General features: G+C 40.6%; 2 protein-coding genes across 7 annotated transcripts; one reads left to right on the top strand and one right to left on the bottom strand.

Annotated features, from left to right (window-relative positions):
• Positions 1 to 984: 984 nt before the first annotated feature.
• On the top strand, positions 985 to 15282 carry LOC105682937. 6 transcript variants are annotated; one of them, XM_012395195.3, is made up of 11 exons: positions 985 to 1253; positions 1363 to 1472; positions 8138 to 8234; positions 8866 to 9042; positions 9201 to 9448; positions 10092 to 10259; positions 11335 to 11713; positions 11982 to 12144; positions 12285 to 12447; positions 12523 to 12825; positions 12925 to 15282. In XM_012395195.3, the coding sequence occupies exons 3-11, from the start codon at positions 8192 to 8194 to the stop codon at positions 14068 to 14070; spliced, it is 2790 nt and encodes a 929-aa protein (XP_012250618.2). In that variant the 5' UTR covers positions 985 to 1253; positions 1363 to 1472; positions 8138 to 8191; the 3' UTR covers positions 14071 to 15282. The 6 variants fall into 6 exon arrangements, with proteins under 6 accessions (XP_012250618.2, XP_012250619.2, XP_012250613.2 ...); XM_012395190.3 differs by having other exon boundaries at positions 989 to 1253; positions 12285 to 12825; XM_048654984.1 differs by having other exon boundaries at positions 992 to 1147; positions 12285 to 12825.
• A 1256-nt stretch (positions 15283 to 16538) lies between these two features.
• On the bottom strand, positions 16539 to 19248 carry LOC105694115 (tetraspanin-2A). Its single transcript, XM_012414490.3, has 5 exons — positions 19044 to 19248; positions 17766 to 17963; positions 17485 to 17661; positions 17203 to 17388; positions 16539 to 17065 (listed from the first exon to the last, which is right to left on the bottom strand). The coding sequence occupies exons 1-5, from the start codon at positions 19137 to 19139 to the stop codon at positions 16988 to 16990; spliced, it is 735 nt and encodes a 244-aa protein (XP_012269913.1). The 5' UTR covers positions 19140 to 19248; the 3' UTR covers positions 16539 to 16987.
• Positions 19249 to 19418: the final 170 nt, after the last annotated feature.

A 19418-nucleotide genomic window follows, 5' to 3' on the forward strand; every position in this document is an offset into this window, starting at 1 on the left:
ATTGGAAAAACTGGGAAAAAAAATGAAAAATAATGACCAGGGAGTGATTCTTCGTATTTTGCATGACATAATCGACATTCATGAGATATATATTTGATATTGTACGCTACGCATGATTAAATAAACCAACCGTTGTCTGTCTAATTTACAGATGCAATATTTAGTCACATTTTTCGTACAGGACTTGAGGGAGCTCTACCGAAGAGCTCTATACCATGTATGTGTCAGCTCGGGATTCGTATCAGTAGACGAATTCGTGAGAAATCGATCGTCGATTCCGGAATTTCAAAATTAATTTTTTCCTAAATATTTCCTAATAGTGATGATTTGTTTGGCTTAAGCACGGACCAAAAATCATATGATTCAAGGTTATAGAGTTCCCCCAAAGCGATCATTATGGTGACAACTCTGGCAACGATTCTGTAAATCCGCAAAATGATATTCTGCGTCAGAGCCCGATCATTGATGTACCAAAAAGGTCAAGGAATTCAAAAAGATTAATCTACTGGGCTTTTCAAGCAAAAACTTTTACGTTGAAACAATCGCCTTCTACAATGATTTCACAGGTAGTAGAGCATTCGAGTGCACTGTTAAACATTTACATTACTCCGAGCACGTAAAATAACTAACGTAAAAATGTTTGTACATTGCTTGTAACTGGCGCAATTAGGCAACGTACGCGTATACGTGCGCGTACATGTCTCAATTATCTAAAATTTTGTAGACGAAAGCTTCTGTAATTGTCCGAATTTAGACTGTCACTCACGTATCAGTTTCAAGGTAAATATAAATCTAGGCTGATATCGTATGCGGAATTATTTATTGCCAAATCGTCATCCAAAAGACATAGAGATGTGTAATTATCAATCACATCCTTTCCAAAGCCAATGCATAGGCTTGTAAAAGCGAAAATGTACTCATGAGAAAATTTATTCGTCACGTATCTTCTGATCGGAAATATTTCCATGATGTTTTTATTTCATCTCCTCTTGTTTCAGGATTGAACCATTAGGTTCTGCAACGGTTTGGTTGCGCGTGAAGTGAAAGCCTGATCGAGGTTGGCGTAGAATGTAAAGAAGTTTAGTTAGAGAGGGTTCAAGACTGGGACCAGTCATTCGAAGGCAAGCTGCATGGAATGTTCAGCGCGGTAAGCACCGATTTTCAAATCGAGACTCCTGAACTGCACCACACTGCACGATTGATCGCGAACTCCGTCATAGAATCACAATAATAATCCACCAGTGCCCATAAAAGTACGTACAGTTCACCGATTTCTTTTCTGAAAGAGAACCCCGTATTAATCTTTAAGAACAGCCGATCAACCCTGAGGCTTACGTGCGGCTTTTTTCCTCTTCATTTTAGCCCGATTTTGAATCATCGATCATCGTCTTTGAGTCCTTTCGATCGGATCGGTAGTAAAACGGTGCCGGTGATCCGTGGAGCCCAACTCAGTTTGGACCAGCTACAAGAAAGTAAGAGATACTTTTACTACACTTATTTATTACAGTTTCACCGACTACTGAGAATTTATTCTTCCACAGCTACAGTTGGGAAATAATGATAAAAAAGTTCTAGTATGAGATTCAATTAACTGCTACAAAAATTAACGACAAACGCGATCATCGTTAGGTCGGAAATGCAAATATTTCTCTCTTGTCCTCTATTAAATGATCAATTATATCGATCGAATTTATTACGTAACTTTTGAGAAAGTTTCTAACGCAGCTCGTCCCGTGGTGTTCGTGTTTCTACGTACGGTAGATATTTTTTTACTGCTTAAAAAACTCGAAATATGGTATTTCTATAAATGCAAATGGTCTCGGTACATGCACCGATTGTGAGCAAGAATTACATCTCTGACCCTTAGAAAAAAAAAACGAATACAAATATCTTATTCTATTCCATTTTATTTTATTTTATTTCATTTTTTTGTTCATCTTTCGTTTGTGCTAAATTTCAAACCCATCCGACATGCCGGAAATAACATAATAACGAAAAACTCACTCGTTCAATAAAGGTACGAGGTACAAACTGTTTTCATGTGTGATATTCATATGAAACTAATAAACGGATAATGTATTTAACCGGTAGCTCATTATAATTCAAACGCTTTATTCCATTACCCGCAACAATAATTGCGCTGTGTGATATTTTATCGATCCGTGGGTTCAACTTACAGATCTCACAATCAGGTCTGATGTGTCGCTGAGTAATTTTGCGGAATTTTTGATCCGCGTGCATCAAACGCGATTGTTCGATTCAACTGCATACCATACATACCTATAGTTCTAGTTTATGGCACAGGTAGAGCAGCAGCCTACGAAATTTCTCAAGAGCTTAACGTATCGAAAGTACTATAATTCATCCAGAATCCTTTGGGTCTACAAGTTGGCGGTGTACTCATTGCAGACGTATCATATCGAGGGTATACACACGCCGATTCCGACAATGAGAATAATCAGGCGTTTGTACGTGCTAACGGAGATCCGCGGGTCCGCGTATTATTGCTCGAGGCTTGCCTCGAGAAACTTGAGACTAAATCGACGCTTTCACCATCGTTGGTGCTGCTGCTGTTATTCACGCGCCAGCTGGACCTCGGTGAATTCGATTCCGGTATTTTCATTTTTCCTAAACTCGTCAAGGATAGTAACGCCGTTGCGAGTCACGCGTGCACGCGTTGTTGTCTTTCATCACTTCCACGTCCGAAGTTGATCATTAAATCGACGTCTGCCCACAGCGGTAATACCGGCTTCGCTGAAACGAGTTTTCATTCCTACGCCCATCGGTTTAACCGATAAAATCAAAACGTGTGACCTAATTGCAGGGGGTTATTCGCCGTTTGATCGACTCGAGATTTACACGCAATTCGATAGGATTGAATGCTACCACCTCATACCGTAGATATATTGACTTATACCTACATCGCGGCACGTGACTCGGACATTTATCCGCACTCGTTCCTGTTCAAAGTGAACTATGTATAACGAGGTATAGCGCAATAGTCGGTTTATCCAACAGGTGTACGTACAGTTGGTACAGGGGTAAACCGATCCAACTGGTATAAATGGAATGTTTCTCTTTTTGCTCGACTCGTACTACTTTGAATAGCCACTCTCATTTATTATTTATCGATATAGCTCGGTATTCGGATTATTATTCGCAGTCGCAATCGCATGTGTCCTGCAAAATCTACGCGGATAAGGACACGCACGGAACTAGGACGAGATAACTCGCGTTTATTTGTACCGTCACAGCGTAACTGTACGCATCGTTGTCCGTATTCCTCCCCTTCTTCCCCAACGAATCCAGACACTTCGATCGAATTCGTTGCTTTCATTTCTTTTCTCTATCATGCATCGGCCCGATGCGCGTTCTACCTGCGGTGTATCGATGTACGTGTAATTTACTTATCCAACTGCAATGTTTCTTATGTAATACATCCCGTTACACCCGTGATACGGATTAAACTTTCCCATTTTCTAATTACGATTACACGTTGTATTCACGTATAATACATACTTATACTTTTGGAATTAATACTTCACGCGAAAGGGGTATGGGGGAGGGAACGATAAACGATACTGAAATTTTCGGGTAGAATCCGAACATTGAGTTGGCCTTTCTATAATTATACAGCTTCACCTATTGTGCGTGTGTATGTATACAAATTACGAGGCATCTGCAACAGCTGCGTCGAGAGTTAATGACAGAGGACCGTGGTGGTCAAGACTCGGTGGAAGTTGACCGTGATCTTGGACATTGGTCAATAATCGGAGAATTTACCATATACCCACAGCTCCGCAATACGATCGTATAGCTATCCTTTGCTGTATAATTCGGACGATGACCGGACTTTATTGATTTATTAGCATTATTTTGCACGTCGCCCAGTTTGGACACCTTTTTTTTATGCGTGTGTCTTAGATCTGGTCCACAGTCCGACCGATACACATTCGAGTATCATATACGTGCATCTATACTCGGGGAGAAATGATCACGTCTCGTTGTTTCTCCTTCTCAATAATCCCGATCGGGACATCGCTAATTTGTTCATTGAATTGTCAGTGTTTGCATTTTATAAGCGTGCGAGTTCCTCTGCCGTCGATTTGTTTGGAATTTAATGGCCTTCCGTATCGCGATTCTCTGTGTGTAATAATGAATATAGCGAGGATTGAAATTCTTTTTTCCGATGCGATCGAGTAGAAATCCTTCGGTCCTTTTTAACTCTCAAACGTGTGATGTATCGAGAACAGCGCGATGCTGACGATTTCTCATTTTCTAATTGCACAAAAAAAGATCCAGGCAACACGTCCGATGTGGGGCCGTGAAAATCGGGTTTCCATATCCTTTTATCTCGAATAATTTCCATCGCACCGAGGGAGAAAAAATATAAATCGCTATCCTTTTTCATTAAAACAGTTCAAATAGGATCAACATCCGTATGACGGGTACGACCTGTACGTGAAATAAAAAAATCGCAATCATCGTTTCTAACGCTGTAGCTTCGGTATGGATATATGGGCATGATATAACAGCTCTTGTATCGATGCGTCTGCCGATGCCCATCGAGAAACAAACGGGAAAGTTTTCTACGTGGGTAGAATCTTAGAGATGTTTCGGGGGTATGCGACATGCGAACTCGCGGTATGTTCGGTGTATTATTGTAGCGTAAGGTTGCATATTAACGAGTCACTGAATTCCGTTTACACACATCTAGGTATATGATATGGACACGTGCATACATGCGACTTTGGAGCGCGGCTCCTTGAAATGGTGATTTTTCAAATATGCGACGCCAATCACTCGAACGGTTCCAATTCTTTTTGTCATCTCAGAAAAAATAACTAATCTTTTTGGCTTTGTGTCTACTTCGAAAAATCGTAATGCTCCAAGTCGACATATTGCATCGGCGATATGTGTGCAACGCATCACTTTTCGCTTGATTTTGAACTGAGAGATTGGTCCGAAGGATTGTGACAATCGCCGTTTTGGAGGAAGACTCCAACGCGACTTACACGCCGCCTCGAACAGTCATTGTTCTTCGGGTCCTCGAGTAGATGTACGTAAGGACAAGTACTTGTACAGCTGAGGCTGTGCTGCTGCCCTGCACTACGTCAGGGTCACTGAAAACAGGTTTTCATATGATTTTTAGTGCAATCCACTGACCTGTATAAGTATGCGTATCCATGGACGAAAAGGTGAAAGGAAAATGAACGACCGTACGTACCGTAGCTACCTATAACTACACAGCGCAAGTAATTCTTTACTTTTTCAGAAATCATCCCACTCGATTCCCGCGTTTTCTTTGTACATCCGTGGCACGCGGCTTGATATTTTACATTTTTAAACGTCGCAGAGATCTGAAATTGTGCGGCAGGGAAATGACCGGAAAGCGGATCCGATGGATCCAAATCCGTAGGAATCACAAAGATCGAAACAATCACTTCCTCGCCCGTGTATATCCGTATAATCTGTCGGAAATTGATACGGGAATTTATTTGTTTGCCAAGGGTGGCGGTGGAGACATGGTAGGGGGATGAACTTACGGAGAATCGAACTCAAGTATTTTGCAATGGATAACTGTGCGTTTCGCTCGGTTGTTCTTTTGTCCGTTGCTGTTGCTATTTTCATATAATTCAACTATAAGGATGAGGCCATGGCTGTGGAAGGGAACCACTCCCAGCATTATCATTGTCTGCGGGTATAATGCCTACACTTTCGATCGGTTCGTAAACGAAGCCAAAATAATTTTAATGTAATTTACATTGTGCACATGTACGTTGTACATGCAGGTATACGGACACCTGCGGTCGGTGAATCCTTGACACCTCGAATATTCGTCGGATTATGGCCGGTGGTACGTGAAACGTACAAGTATAATTGTACAGTACACCCCGTTCCAGTGTCATTAGCTGGGTTGGTAATTGGCGGTGTGATGAGCGCGAAATATCATATCTTGATGCTGCGAAGAGTCACTCCAGAAACAATAGCGATCTTTCACATTATTCGGCTACACGACGGATGATTTTTTTTTCATTCTCCACAGATGCTTAGCTCACCCTTCGGGGCCTTGTATTTAATGGCATAATCGCATGGAAACAGAAGAAACGAGCCGATTCGATGATTTTTCAACGGACTTGAATCGTACGTCATCTATCTAGAAATAATTGGGTATATGCTCACTCGCATGAATTTTCACAAGCACAATTTTTATTCATTCATATCGGTAAAACCATAACTCCCCGATGTGCTACGTTGGCTCGCAATCTATGCAGGTATTGTACATTACGTTATTACAGTACATTAGAAAACGGATTATTACGGGTGTCTGTTTTGCAACGTCGTGAGAAAACAACATCGGTGAAAGGTGTATGTATAAAATCATATGAACCGAGCTCGTGCTTCCAACTCACGTATCAACGGCGAGCTACAGTGCGTCTGCTTTGATTAAATTTAGTTCGATTGTTCGAGCTGGGACTCACACGATAAACCACTTCTATGTAGTCATAGTATATTCTTCTGCACCGTTGATCGATTCATTTATTGATTTATTCGCTTATTTATTTCAAAAATTCATCATCACGTATCACTCATCGCTCTCTGCCTTGTATCTCCAGGTATACCGAGCTTTGTTTTAATCCCTAAAAAGGGCTTTTATCGCCTCGGAAATTTTTCACCGTCATCCCACCTCACGAGAGGAATATTCAAACGAGATATTCATCCAGAGGGGATAAGATCGTCGAGAAATACCCTGTACCGGAATATCACTTGGAAGAACGATTCCGATTTATCACTCCAAATGATACCGCAGATGGATATCTGTGTAATAATCGGGTGCGTGTACCTACCCTGGTGTTCGAAGCACACCGTGAGATTCCGAGCAATTAAAATATCGTAATGAAGTCGATTTTCTTTTTCTCTCTTTTGTTTTCGCAGAACAATTTGGAAATAGTTGCAGCCTCGTAAGCCCGTCGCGTAACGCGTTACGCTACATATGTCTTATAAGTATATGAGTATAAGAATGAGCAGTCGTGCGGATTAAATAAATTTTTGAGTCAAACCTTCAACGATTGCGCGAAGACGACACGTTGAGTCATCAATGATCTCATCGAGCGAGTACACGATATTCCTGGTACATTTAATATTCAGAATATTGTTTGTGTCGATATATTTTATGAGCGCTGCGGATTATCGGAAAGAAGTAGTAGAAGATGTACCGGGTATACGTCACCAGCCGATAATAATTATACATATATCATTTAGCAACATATTTATATATGCTACTTGCGCGACGGACAAGTATGAATAAACAATAACGATCTGTGAGCTTCGGCGGATGCGCTATCAACCACGTAATCGATGATCAATCGGACAATTAATTATTTCCATTATAACTGTATCGTCGGCGCGCAATATACCTACTACACGCTAAGATACGGCTACGCGTTCTCAATCAATGCATCGAATCGAAAAACAAGTTCCGAAAGTCAACCGCCGTATCGCAAGAATCAAAATTTTCCGCTAAAAAAGTTCGTTTTTACCAGAAGTAATGTCAACTATTTTGTCTTTCGATTCGATCATATACTCAGAACTCGACGAATTTCGTTGTGATATTGAGACCTCATTGTCCGTGACACAAAAAACAAGGTGTCAATAATTATCATACCACGTATGAGCAGAGTTGAGACTGAATTAATTAGTCGAAATGATCAATCGCGACAGAAAATGGATATCCAGACACCTGTGGGTTTTTAAGATGTGAGAATTTCCATGTTTGTTAGATAAACGTACGAATATATATTAGAAGAAAATCGTAAGCTTGGATGAAAATTCAATTTGTTATTTCATTTCCCGTAACACCCATATTTTACATAATCGAACGATAACTGTACGCGCGCTGGAAGATTTCAATCAAGTTTAGTCGAGTTTGAATGACCGATCGAAGGAATTTGTCCTCAAAGACCATTACATCAACCGCGGAATGTTAACTGCCGGCAAATTTAACATAATTGATATGTACGAAAAAAACTTGAAATCAACGGCATTTTTAGAACTCTGCAATTTCGTAAAAGTGAGTTCTTCACTTAAAGGTACGAGATAGCAACAATAATCGTAATCTTTATTGTTTGTTTTCCAGATAAACAAATAGATCCGTATATATTCACGTACGATGACATTTGATTGAACGGAAATGGATTTCACATACATCACACTTATCACACTTTCTATTTGTGGTAAGTATACGTATTTGAACTTTACACATCTTTTTATTATCTGTATTTTTTCCCATTTTTCCGTTTATTTGATCATTCTTTTCTCCGTCCAACTATTCTTCACTTCTCATAATGGAGAAAAGACTGAAACGAAGCCGATCATTCCCATATAATTGTTGCAGCGAATCGCCGATGACATTTGTGGCATACATGTATACCTACGACGAATAATTGGCTATTTTTCATTGGTTATTAACATGGCTCTGTACCTACGGTTGAGTTAATGAGTTTTTCATGCAATTATTGTATTATCAACTAATTCCCTCGTATAATTTCTGCGGTGTGTCCTTGCTTGCGGAAAGATTATGGAAATCATTGTAATGTTTGAAAGTTGTACGTTATGTCTGTGGGAAAACCAAGGCATTTAACAATATGTAATTATATCGTACCGATGTACGTACACACGTGTGTAAGGTGCACGAAGATTCAATGATCGTGAGAAAATCATCGCAGACTATTACGTGCAGAGATGAAAATCATATTTACGTTATATCTCGCGTCGTGTCGACCGCCAATTTTTACCACCGCGTCCATTCGAATCTGAGGGAAAAGTCATGGATTTCTTCTTTACGTGTTTTTCTTTTTCTCTCAGCGGCTCTAGGCTCTGCTCAAATTTACACCGGAAGTTCTTCTCCTGAAATTTTCGCCTCGGTGTCTGCCGAACCTGCGAAAAATGAATTCCTCACCCAGACTGTTTACGGATTTCTTGATTTTACGACGACGATTGGAAATACGGTGATGGTCTTCAGTCCTCAGAGTGCTCCACCTGGTAAATTGAATCTGTTTTGTCCTCATGTTCAACGTTTTTAAGGGTTGCGAGTTCGCACGATCTTTATGTTCTTCCGATTCATTTATGGATGTGTTATTTTTATTCATCTTCAGAAAAAGAAGGGGAATGAAAAATGGCTAATTCATATCGCGTTTCAGAGGGAGATAAAGCTGAGAAACCTGTTGTCCCATCAACGACGACCCCACCAATTCAGACAAAACCCGCGGAACCTCCAAAAAAAATATCAGACATCCAACCAAGCAAGACACACAAGGCCGAATCCGAACAACACCTTGGGACGCACGCAAACGTGCCTAAGGAAACCAAAATCGTCGTTCATTCCGTCGTGGAGCAAAACGCGGCGGTAAAGAATTCCGAAGATAACTTGGTGCCGGCGAAACGCGAGGTAGATAAATCAATCGTCGATCCACATTTATTATCTTGCATCATGATTTGCAGACTTTTGGGATTTTTGTACAGCAATGGTTGCATTCGTACACCAGTGTGGGCTGAAAACCCCTTTTTTTTCAAATTCGCTCATCCATAGCGAAAATATTTTTGAACGAATCAACGAACTTTGGCGAACCTGAAATGTTGACTCAACATTGTCTTCCTTGTCACACATTTTTTCTTCATCACTGAAAACAATATTTCCGTTATTAATGAACGAATTGAAAAAAAAAAAAACGGATCTTCGGCTCACCCTATTAAATTTTCATTACGCAGGTAAATATACCGGGTGTTGTACAGTATTTGCTATAGACGTGTGCTACACAGATATATAATCGGGTAACCAACTTACGCTGATCATATCGAAGAGTATGCGCATACGTTTGCTTGTAAATATACATATACATGTAGCAGTTGTGGGCCCATTGTTTTATTCATTTTTTCATTTATTCGACAATCATGCAGTTTAATGTGCTTTTAATTGTATCACTCGGGCGTACCTTTTTGTACCGTACAAGTATATATTTGTTCGTTTAAAATAAGAAATGACGTAATAACGGAGATCCGAAAACACGTACGTGCATGATGTGTAATTTCAGAGTGTGGAAACGCACGTGGACATTGTTACCCAAAGTCCTGTAGTTTCGAGTGTGGTAGAAGTACGTCCAGTTAACGATGTGCCGAATGTTGTCAAGAATGATTTAGTCGAGCCTGAATACGATTTCCTGTCGAAGCAACCGACAGAAGTTGTCGATGAAACTTACAAGGTTTGTTTATACCTATTGCATGAAAATTATCGAAACTTTCTTTATATCCACATACAAACGGTCGCTCCCACACATTTTGTTGTCTCTGACATTTCAAAATAGATTTGTAAGAAATTAAAAAATTATTATCCTCGTCAAGGTTGATGGACAAGGAGAAGGGAACGTTGCATTATTTCGTATGTAAGTCAGGCCAACCACTGACAAAATTATGGAGTCTATAGAATTTGCAAGTCAAAAGCACCGTTGCAAAGAAGCTCGTTCGCGGCAACACGTTATTTTTCATTCAGTTTGCCCGTTTTTTTCACTGATCCAAGGACGACCGTACATTCTTTCTGTTTATAATGGTGGACCAGAGCTGGTCCATTGCTAATTACATTGTACACAATGCTTCTAATTTCATTATATCATCATCACGTATCATACACGTATACTTGACCGCTTTATCATTTCGATACGCTGCAAGTGCGAGAGGTGAGTCGTAATTGCCAAATTTTCATTGTTGTTTCATTTCATGTCTTTCATTATCGCTTTTTCAATCTTGGGAATGATTTTTATCTCGAAATATACTCGAACATCTGCTTGTGGTTTCCATAATTTATCAGGAAGTACGCGCGTAAGAATATCTCTTTGAATTGGTTCATTGTCTCATTGTACTACTCCGCTGCGTCGCTTATCACATTTGAATTTTTGTCGCACGATATAATTATTTGCTTTCGGTGAGCTGGATTCAAAGATCGCACAGACTGCGTAACTTGCAGTGAAACGCACAGCATGAAATACATTCATAGACGCATAAACGCGAAGAAAGGAAAGTAGGGTACTCGTGTTATAAACTATGGAATACTTTACTACTGCACTTATCGAATTACCATATCAAAGAATAAGGAAGCGAATATCCTAAGAAAGTTATCCGGCACGCAGTTTGTTAAACTTTATTTCACTCACGCCAGACCGCAGTTATTTTTTTCTATTCTAACAATTTCTAATCTTACTCATTGTCAGTTTTGTTTTTTGCCATTCAAATTGTTGAGTTTGTCGAGGGTCGTTATTGAGGTAGGTCTTCGTCATTTTTCAGCTTATAAACTTGAGACCCTCTTCCAAACATCACGCGAAACCGAGGCCCACAGCTAGACGTGCCAAGGACAATCCAACCGGTTTAGTGACTAAATTAGGAGGAACCATTGTCAAGGATGGTTTGACTACCGTTCACGAAACCAACGTTATCGGGACCTACATAAATGGAAAGTACGCTCAAGTACTCCAGAGTTCATCGCACGTTCTGGGCGGCGGAAACCCGCTCGAGGGAAAAATCAAACCGACTAATTCTCAGAGAATATTGAAAACCATCGGTCCTCAGCACGGAAAACTCAAACCTCAACTCGAACCAACGCCTCCAACTCTTCAGGATGACACTCCGGGACTTTCTCCGGAAAATATCGTCAGTGCTCAGTCTGGTAACTATTTCTTTACCGAAAATCCAAATGAGTCGTACTTTTCTTTCCGTCCTACGTTTTTCGAGCACTCGGCTCTATCAGATCTTACGTAATATTTATGAGGATATGTTATAGTTGTTGCATATAAAAGTAAGCGTGCGTTATTACGTGAGAAATAACCATAGAAATCACGGCACAGAGCCGCGCTAAACAATGCCCCCCCTTTTTGCCTTTGCTTTGGAAATATTCGGACGTCGCGTTATTTATTTAAGTTTTTATCTTTGCTCAGGGACTAATATCCGAACTTCGAGGCGTCATTCGAACAGTCCTCAAGCTCAGCGCCCGAAATTTCGTAATAATAAATTTCCCGAGGACTCCGACAGTGGCGAACAATTTGCAACGACGAAAGCTGTGGGAAAAAATAAAGCAACAACGGCGAGACCAAATTATAAGTAAGCGTGAATGTGTACGGACTCTGAGATAATTTAAAGCGTTTAATTCTTCAGAAAATTGAATTCTCTTGATAAAATTGATTTGAGAGCTACGACATTCTTGAGCATCACTTTGAAAAACGTCCGCTTCAATCTTTCAGAAATAGAAGTCAAATCACAACGACTACCGAAGCTCCTGTAACCCGACGTAGAAACGGTTTCAGACCAAACAATCCGCCGAGTGCTCCCGGGAAGCAGAACCGGCCAAAAATTGATGCGCTTTCGACCTCGTCCTCTTTGTCGTCGTTGAATAACTTCCCAAAGGTAAAGCTCCCGCGGGCGCCAGGGCGATGGTCGTACAAGACAACCCCTAAACCCCGTATTGCGATCCGCAAGCAGGTGGAAGTCGACGATGATTCGGAGAAGCCATTGACGCCTGAGGCTAGCACTCTGGTACAGGAAGTTCTAGTGGAGGATAGAGAAAATAAACCAACGCCAGTAGTACAGCGAAAGGTACAGGAACAAGGAACGACCACTGAAAGCGAAGACCCTGAGAGCAGAGAATCGGAGAACGTTGACGTCAGCGTTCAAGAACAACAAATTCTACCCGTGGAAACATTAAACGTCGAAATATCAACGCCCGCTGATTTTAACGACATTTATTTCGAAATCGCAACCATCAAATCTCCCTACACCTTTCAGGTAATAACCGTTGATGAGTCCTACGTACGTCTATTATTATTTTTTGCTCTTTTTAGTCAGGGTATTTTCATCGGATTTTATTGTTCTGAAATTTTCAAGGCCGGCAATCAGAAGAACACCCGTTATGTAACGGTGACGTCAACTCTGAAGAAAAGTTTCGCCACAGCCGAAGCATCTCCGATGGCGAATCCATCGGAACCGTTGACGGAAAATATTTTGGCGAACACCGGAGCGGCTTACGAAACAACCCTTCCTTTGGATTCATCGGTGGCGACACTTCCGGCGATATCTCTCGACCCCGGTCAAGCAACACCTCCACTGGAAACGATCACCGAAACTTTTTCGACCACCCAAACATTGCTGAAGACCCATCTACTGCCGGTAGTCGCCGGTGGTAATACAACGAAGATCACCCTTGTGCAAACTTATCATATCGCGAGGATAGTCACAGCAACCAAGACCCTTCCACCCATGGAACTGTACCAATTCATTCCCAGCAAAACTCTCAACGAATTCAATTCGAAGCTCGATGAAGCTGGTAGCGAACTTCACCTTGAATTAGACTTTGGCGATGACGATAGAGAGGATGACGATATTCCCAAACGTGTCGTACCACCGGGTGATCTGGACCCAGATTCAGATTTATTCCGGACGGGTGGAATTTCACCTTCGAAAACCAGAAACCCTCCGGACACTCATCCGTCCGTCATTGAGCCACAATTGAGCCCTGAACAAGCTCAGCAACTTGCTCTGTACAAATATTTTGGCCAACAGCAAGCTCAAGTTATAACAACTTCGCGTCCTGTCGTAGTTGTCGAAACTGTCTACGAGTCACATGTTATTCCACTCATAAATAACGGGAATACCGTATACTCAACGCTCTCGAGGCCCGTCGCAACTCTTCCGCGAACGACGTACGAGTACGGAACGTCGACGATTGCTCCACTTTTACCACCCCAAGTACCCCAGCCTCTTTTCCCTCAGCAACCCCAACAACAGCCTCAGTTCACCGTGACGACGGCACCGTTTGTCACTCAAACCGTGGCGACGCTTTCTGATTCTAGAGTGTTGAAACTTACTTTCGGCGCTAAGACTGCCTACACGACACTTTTTACGACGAGAGTCGTACCCACGGAAGTTACCACCTACCTAACTTCAACCGTCGCGGTACAACCAACGGTGCAAGCTTTTCCAGGATATTTCCCACCCCCGGTTGGCTATCCACCGTATCCCTTCGTCGGTTAAACAAGTTTAACAAGTTATTAACATGTTTCGATATCGTGCCACAGATTGTAGGACAGGAATTGTGAAGAATGAGCGATGAAAGGTCATCCGGGTGTTCTTCATGGTAGAACCATGTAGAACGATATGCTCACTGGCAGGTAAACCCAACGGATGTCGAATTGACAATGAAATTAGACAAATTCAGGTATGTTTCTACGGTAATCCCAATACAATCTACGGACTGAATTTTTTGTCCCTCTTTTTGTTCGAATGATCAAACGATCTTTGATCTCGCTACGTTGCAGATCATGATGATGATCGTCGACTGACCTCACCCGGTTTTCGGATGAAGGCGCGGCGGCCCGTAAAATTGACATTGCTTTTCAACGTATTCGATTATTCGCATGTAGAAATTATTCGACCACTGAAACCTAACCGGGTAACCTCGACACGCGGAAGAAGTGAACGGCCATGTCAATCCCATTGAAATTAATTCTATTGTGATTTTTGGTCTCTTGATTGATTCGCGTGACTATGACGCACACCTAATGTATTCCTCTCAAAATCAGCCTCTTGCCATCTGCAGCGTGTCCGCGTTTGGTTTTTTGTTTAATCCGTCGCAATTGCACCTCTCAGATTCGACCTAATAGTTTGCTGAACCGGGCGATTTAATTATAAAAGTGAAAAAGGATATACGTGGCTCTAGGGATTCTTCCCTCATCATTTATTATTGTTTCCATTTTCTCTTCACTAATATCATAGCATTGCTTCCGATTCCTTAGGTTTTATAAATTATTATTCGACGATATATTTCATTTGAAATCATCGTCGCTCTCGTTCGCATCATCGTTATCGTCGTCACTTTTATACTAGAAATACGTAATCACTTAAATTTTAACGCTGTGAAGATTATGATGATGATATGTCACTGAAATCGGGATTTGGACTGATAAAGAAAATGCCACTAATTCCGATGAGGTTTTTGATGAATATAAACTTCTACCGCCATATCTTCAAGATTATCCTGAATCTTGTGGCTTTAATTACAACATCGTATGTACTTATGAATATTATGATACCATATAATGTGGCTGGTACGCGGCGCATAATTAATTGTATATAAATTATTAACTGCATTAGTATCATTGAATCTCATCTATAAATAAATATATGCATTGCTCGTTATACTGCATGAATATACAAATTTTGTAAATAAATACCGAGTAAAAAATATTTATGTCGATTTTATGACTTTTTAGTTCATCTTTCAGTAGGAATTCCAAGGTACTTGCATACCTATCCATGGTACTTGACTCCCCTGGCATTTCAAAATCTGGGCTGATACTCCTTTAGTTCACACCAGGCTGTATCGATTACGGTCGGCGAACAGCACATAATAGATCAACGAGATAAAGCCAAGGTACCAGGATTATTGCGGAAGAATTAATATCGCGAAACAAAGATCTTGAAATTTTCATTGACTTCCGTCTCGAGATTATCATCGAAGTATTCGAACTACGTGAGCATGAAGTGGCGCGCCTTTCTAACTTGAATTTATACCGCGAAAGATAATAATATTGCAGGGAGGTGAAGCTTCGGGTACACGTACTTCGTAATGAATTGCTCAATAGCTGGTGAACACTTCGATCCTGTGGTCTGTCATTATAATGGCTGGGTTGTTTGCAGGCGTGATTATTCCGTACACCGTGGGGAGTAATTTGTACACACCAACCGCATATTGTGTGCTTTAGAGCCAATGAAGACGCCCATAATTACAATATAGCCCCTGCTTCTCAAACCTGAAGCTATCAAGTTTTTTATTTTTTTTTTTCAATAAGGAAATAACCGCTCGAACGGATCCAACTAATTACGTACCGTCGATCCGTTGATCACAGTTAGGTATTTCTACACATAACTACTACAATAATTAATTGTCCCGACCTCATTGTAGTTCCGCCTGTAAATCATGTGCTTTTTGTCTACCTCTATTTTTAAGCGTCAATATATTCTAGTAACAATGATCGATATGCGCGTTGCTAATGTGATCCTTGTCCGCATCAGGGAACGCACCGTCGGTCTGATCGCCTCTGATTTTAATATTTATATTTTTATAATTCGTTCAAAGCCCTAGAGCAAGAATGGTTGTCGGTTAATAGATCGATATATTCACCCATGTCGTCGTTTCCCAACTGTTCTAGAATTGTGTTTAGTAAACGTTATTAACAATGGACAGCTCAAACGCACGCCTATTCCGATCACCTAAAGGTCATGGTTAGATCGCCCGCGATTCCGATCACTTGTAACAACGCGTACTTATATCGTAAGTTCGACGTTATTAAGTGGTGGCTGGTCGGTGAAAATTTATATTGCTTACAATTAGATCAATCAACCCCTACCTCAAAGAATAATTTGTCCTTTTTTTTTTTTTTAATATTCGGTCAAGATGACCCTTTTGTTTTTGTAGATCAGTTTTAAATCTGCAACAGTCGACGGGTGTGTATGATAGATTTATTCATAGCAAAGTATTATACAAATTTTCAAGATTTCGAACAGTATTTCTTACATAGATCTCAATATCTATAATTGAATCGACTAAAATTAGTACTCGTGTTTAACTTGAAATTTACAGATGCAGGTTACTCTACAGACCACGTCGATTATAATAGGGGTATTACAATATGCATAGAATTACGAAGTTGGGAAATAGAATTAATTAATTAGGCTATATGGTGATTTATTCCTTGTCTCTGTCGCTAAATATATTACAGTAGAACCTAATCATATGATTTTTAGTGCATCACGATATGATTCTTTGTTAAAACTAGAAAAATGCATTATTACAAGTACGTGATCGCATACAATTGACCACGATATGTATTTATGATATTATGAAAATTGTTTGCTTGAAAATCCAACGAATTCAACTCGTTGCCGCTAATTATCTTTTGTACGTAATATTCTCTTCCTCTTTCTTTATAGCTTGTATCAGAATTAAAGAAAGAACCGCTAACACTACCTGTGAAGATAAACACAAAATTCTTTCATTCGATTAATCTAATCTCATTTATTAGGGTGTTTATTTTTTTTCTTACGTAGGGATCAAATTTGGATGGATAATAATCGCTTTTTCCAGATATTTTCAATTATACGTACGTGAAGCATGCAAATGGACATTGCAAGACCGGCTAACCAGCCGGATCTTGCTTCCAAGAACCAGGTCAGTTCATCAACGCAACCATGGAAAAAGGCGTTTCCCGTCACAGAATCGCGACATTCCGTTGGCAGGGGTTTCAAGAGATTTAAATAATCCATCGGTCCATTGGCGCCACAACACCCAATCTATGAGATCAAAAATAAGTCAGGCATAAGAGGTTGATGTCAAACAATATTTATGGTTTTGATTTTTTTCCATGTCACTGGTTTTATTTTTCCTACGTTTTCCTGCACCATCCGAAGAATATACGCCGCACCGTCGTACTGAGAGTTTGAAATCAAATTTGTCATTGCTTCACGAATGATTGGTTGAATGTGACTGTCGTAGGTTGAATAATCGAGAAGAACTGCGGCTCCAACTAGGCCGGCTACAAAGCTCAATATTTGTAGACCTATGTACTGGAATTGTGGAAAGAAAGAAACAAGTTGAAAAAGGTGTTAATTACGTTACAATTTCGATCGAAAGAGAAGGTTTGATCGCCTCCGTAGGAGTTTTTACTTACAATCCACAGACCCAAAATAATCTCCATAAGTGCTGCTCCGCACCCAACGAACGATATTACCATCACAATAACAGAAGCTAAGATCAGAACGTATATTCCGATGTAAAATTCGGACATCCCGAGCCAACCGACCCATTCCTCAAAACCAGGTTCGAGGCGCATCCAGAGCGACAATCCAAACATCGCAGCTCCAAGGATCTGTGAAAACATCGAGAGGAAAATTTATACATAATAGTTCGCCGAAATACCATGATTTCGAATGATCAATACTCTCTTCTATCGTTATACTGTGCGTCAATGAGTCATTTTCCGCGTAAGTTTAATTAATGGAGTCGAAAACCTATACCTCATTTGTATCGACAGTAGTAGGTACGATTTGCGTGTTCGGTGATTGTCGGATAGTTGATCTCAATCGGCGGCTGAGGTTTTGCAATTTTACTGTACATAATCTGTTCAGTTATGACATATTTGGACAGCGATCGAAAGTTGCGACATATTTTTTTTTATTCTTCTTAAGGGAATGTGAGTTCGATTAGCTTCGAATGATCGCTGGTCTCTACCTACGTGGTCCTATCAACGCTCGTGTTGTAAATACATCTAGTCTAACAGATCCGATATTCGGATTTTCTCCGAAGCCAATTCATGGGAACAAAATGGGGACACGTGCAGAACATCCCCACGTGTGCAGTCTTCCCCTTGCGATACGCTACATAAAATAGGTACTGCACATGATACTGGAATAATAGTGAAGGAAATCTGAGTGGTTCCCCGTAATATTACGCAAATGGACACGCCGTCACTCTATACCAATTGACGATCCAACAATAAAAATATGTTTGAATTGGTTGTAATTCTACTAGAATGGATTGAGCGATGAAACGAGCGTGGTAATCCGAGCCCCTGGTTGTCGACAATCAGAGATAAAATGATAAGCAGCTAGTTTTATAATTGTATTTTTTTTTTCATAAACCAGACTCAGGAAGGGTAGGACGTTGGTCGTAATCGATATCTGAAACCATTTGGAATCGACGCCGAGAGTAAAACATCTCGGACCTGCATCGTCAGCTTTTGTCTTTCAAATGTTCTTTCAGGTAATAGAATGTTGGAATTCTCGCCATGGGTATACGTTATAGGATCGGACGGCTGGATCCTCGGCTGGATCGTTTGAGAAACGCCGGGTTCGCATATGATAAAAGATGATCAAGACGTAGTAACGACGGTTTTTTTTCAAATCCGGTATGAATTGATCGAAATTTGAGCCTGTTAGGAATGACTCACCCATGTGACAGCGTTGAGACAAAAAATTAGGTATTTGAGGCATCCGATTCTTTGCTCTAGCTGGGCAGCACCCGTGCCATGGCCGGTCCCAGCCATATTTTATGGAAAATCGGACACTCTTTTGAATTATATCGGAGCACTACTAATTACGGGAGACCAAACAACAATGGATGAAGACGGCAGGTAACTGGGCGGGCCTGCACACCAGTGTGTAATGTTTCTTCCTTATCTATAACAAATATAAGATAACCGGATAAGCGCGCCCTACATGTACGTTAATACCGTCACGAATTACTACATTTCTGATAAATCAAAAGTGATTCATTCCGTAGTCCCGATCCACCATAAGTTGATTAACGAGTGATGATGAGTAAT

Source organism: Athalia rosae, chromosome 5, assembly GCF_917208135.1.
Source record: "Athalia rosae chromosome 5, iyAthRosa1.1, whole genome shotgun sequence".
Lineage (NCBI taxonomy): Eukaryota > Metazoa > Arthropoda > Insecta > Hymenoptera > Athaliidae > Athalia > Athalia rosae.

Excerpts from the sequence above, each read along its gene's own strand:
- LOC105682937 (XM_012395190.3), top strand. The coding sequence starts at position 8,192 with ATGGATTTCACATACATCACACTTATCACACTTTCTATTTGTG. Across the intron at positions 8,235-8,865 it reads TATCACACTTTCTATTTGTG|CGGCTCTAGGCTCTGCTCAA; the intron begins GTAAGTATACGT and ends TTTTTCTCTCAG. Across the intron at positions 9,043-9,200 it reads TCCTCAGAGTGCTCCACCTG|AGGGAGATAAAGCTGAGAAA; the intron begins GTAAATTGAATC and ends ATCGCGTTTCAG.
- LOC105694115 (XM_012414490.3), bottom strand. The coding sequence starts at position 19,139 with ATGGCTGGGACCGGCCATGGCACGGGTGCTGCCCAGCTAGAGCAAAGA. Across the intron at positions 17,389-17,484 it reads TTCGGATGGTGCAGGAAAAC|ATTGGGTGTTGTGGCGCCAA; the intron begins GTAGGAAAAATA and ends TTGATCTCATAG. Across the intron at positions 17,066-17,202 it reads TGTCCATTTGCATGCTTCAC|GTAGTGTTAGCGGTTCTTTC; the intron begins GTACGTATAATT and ends TTATCTTCACAG.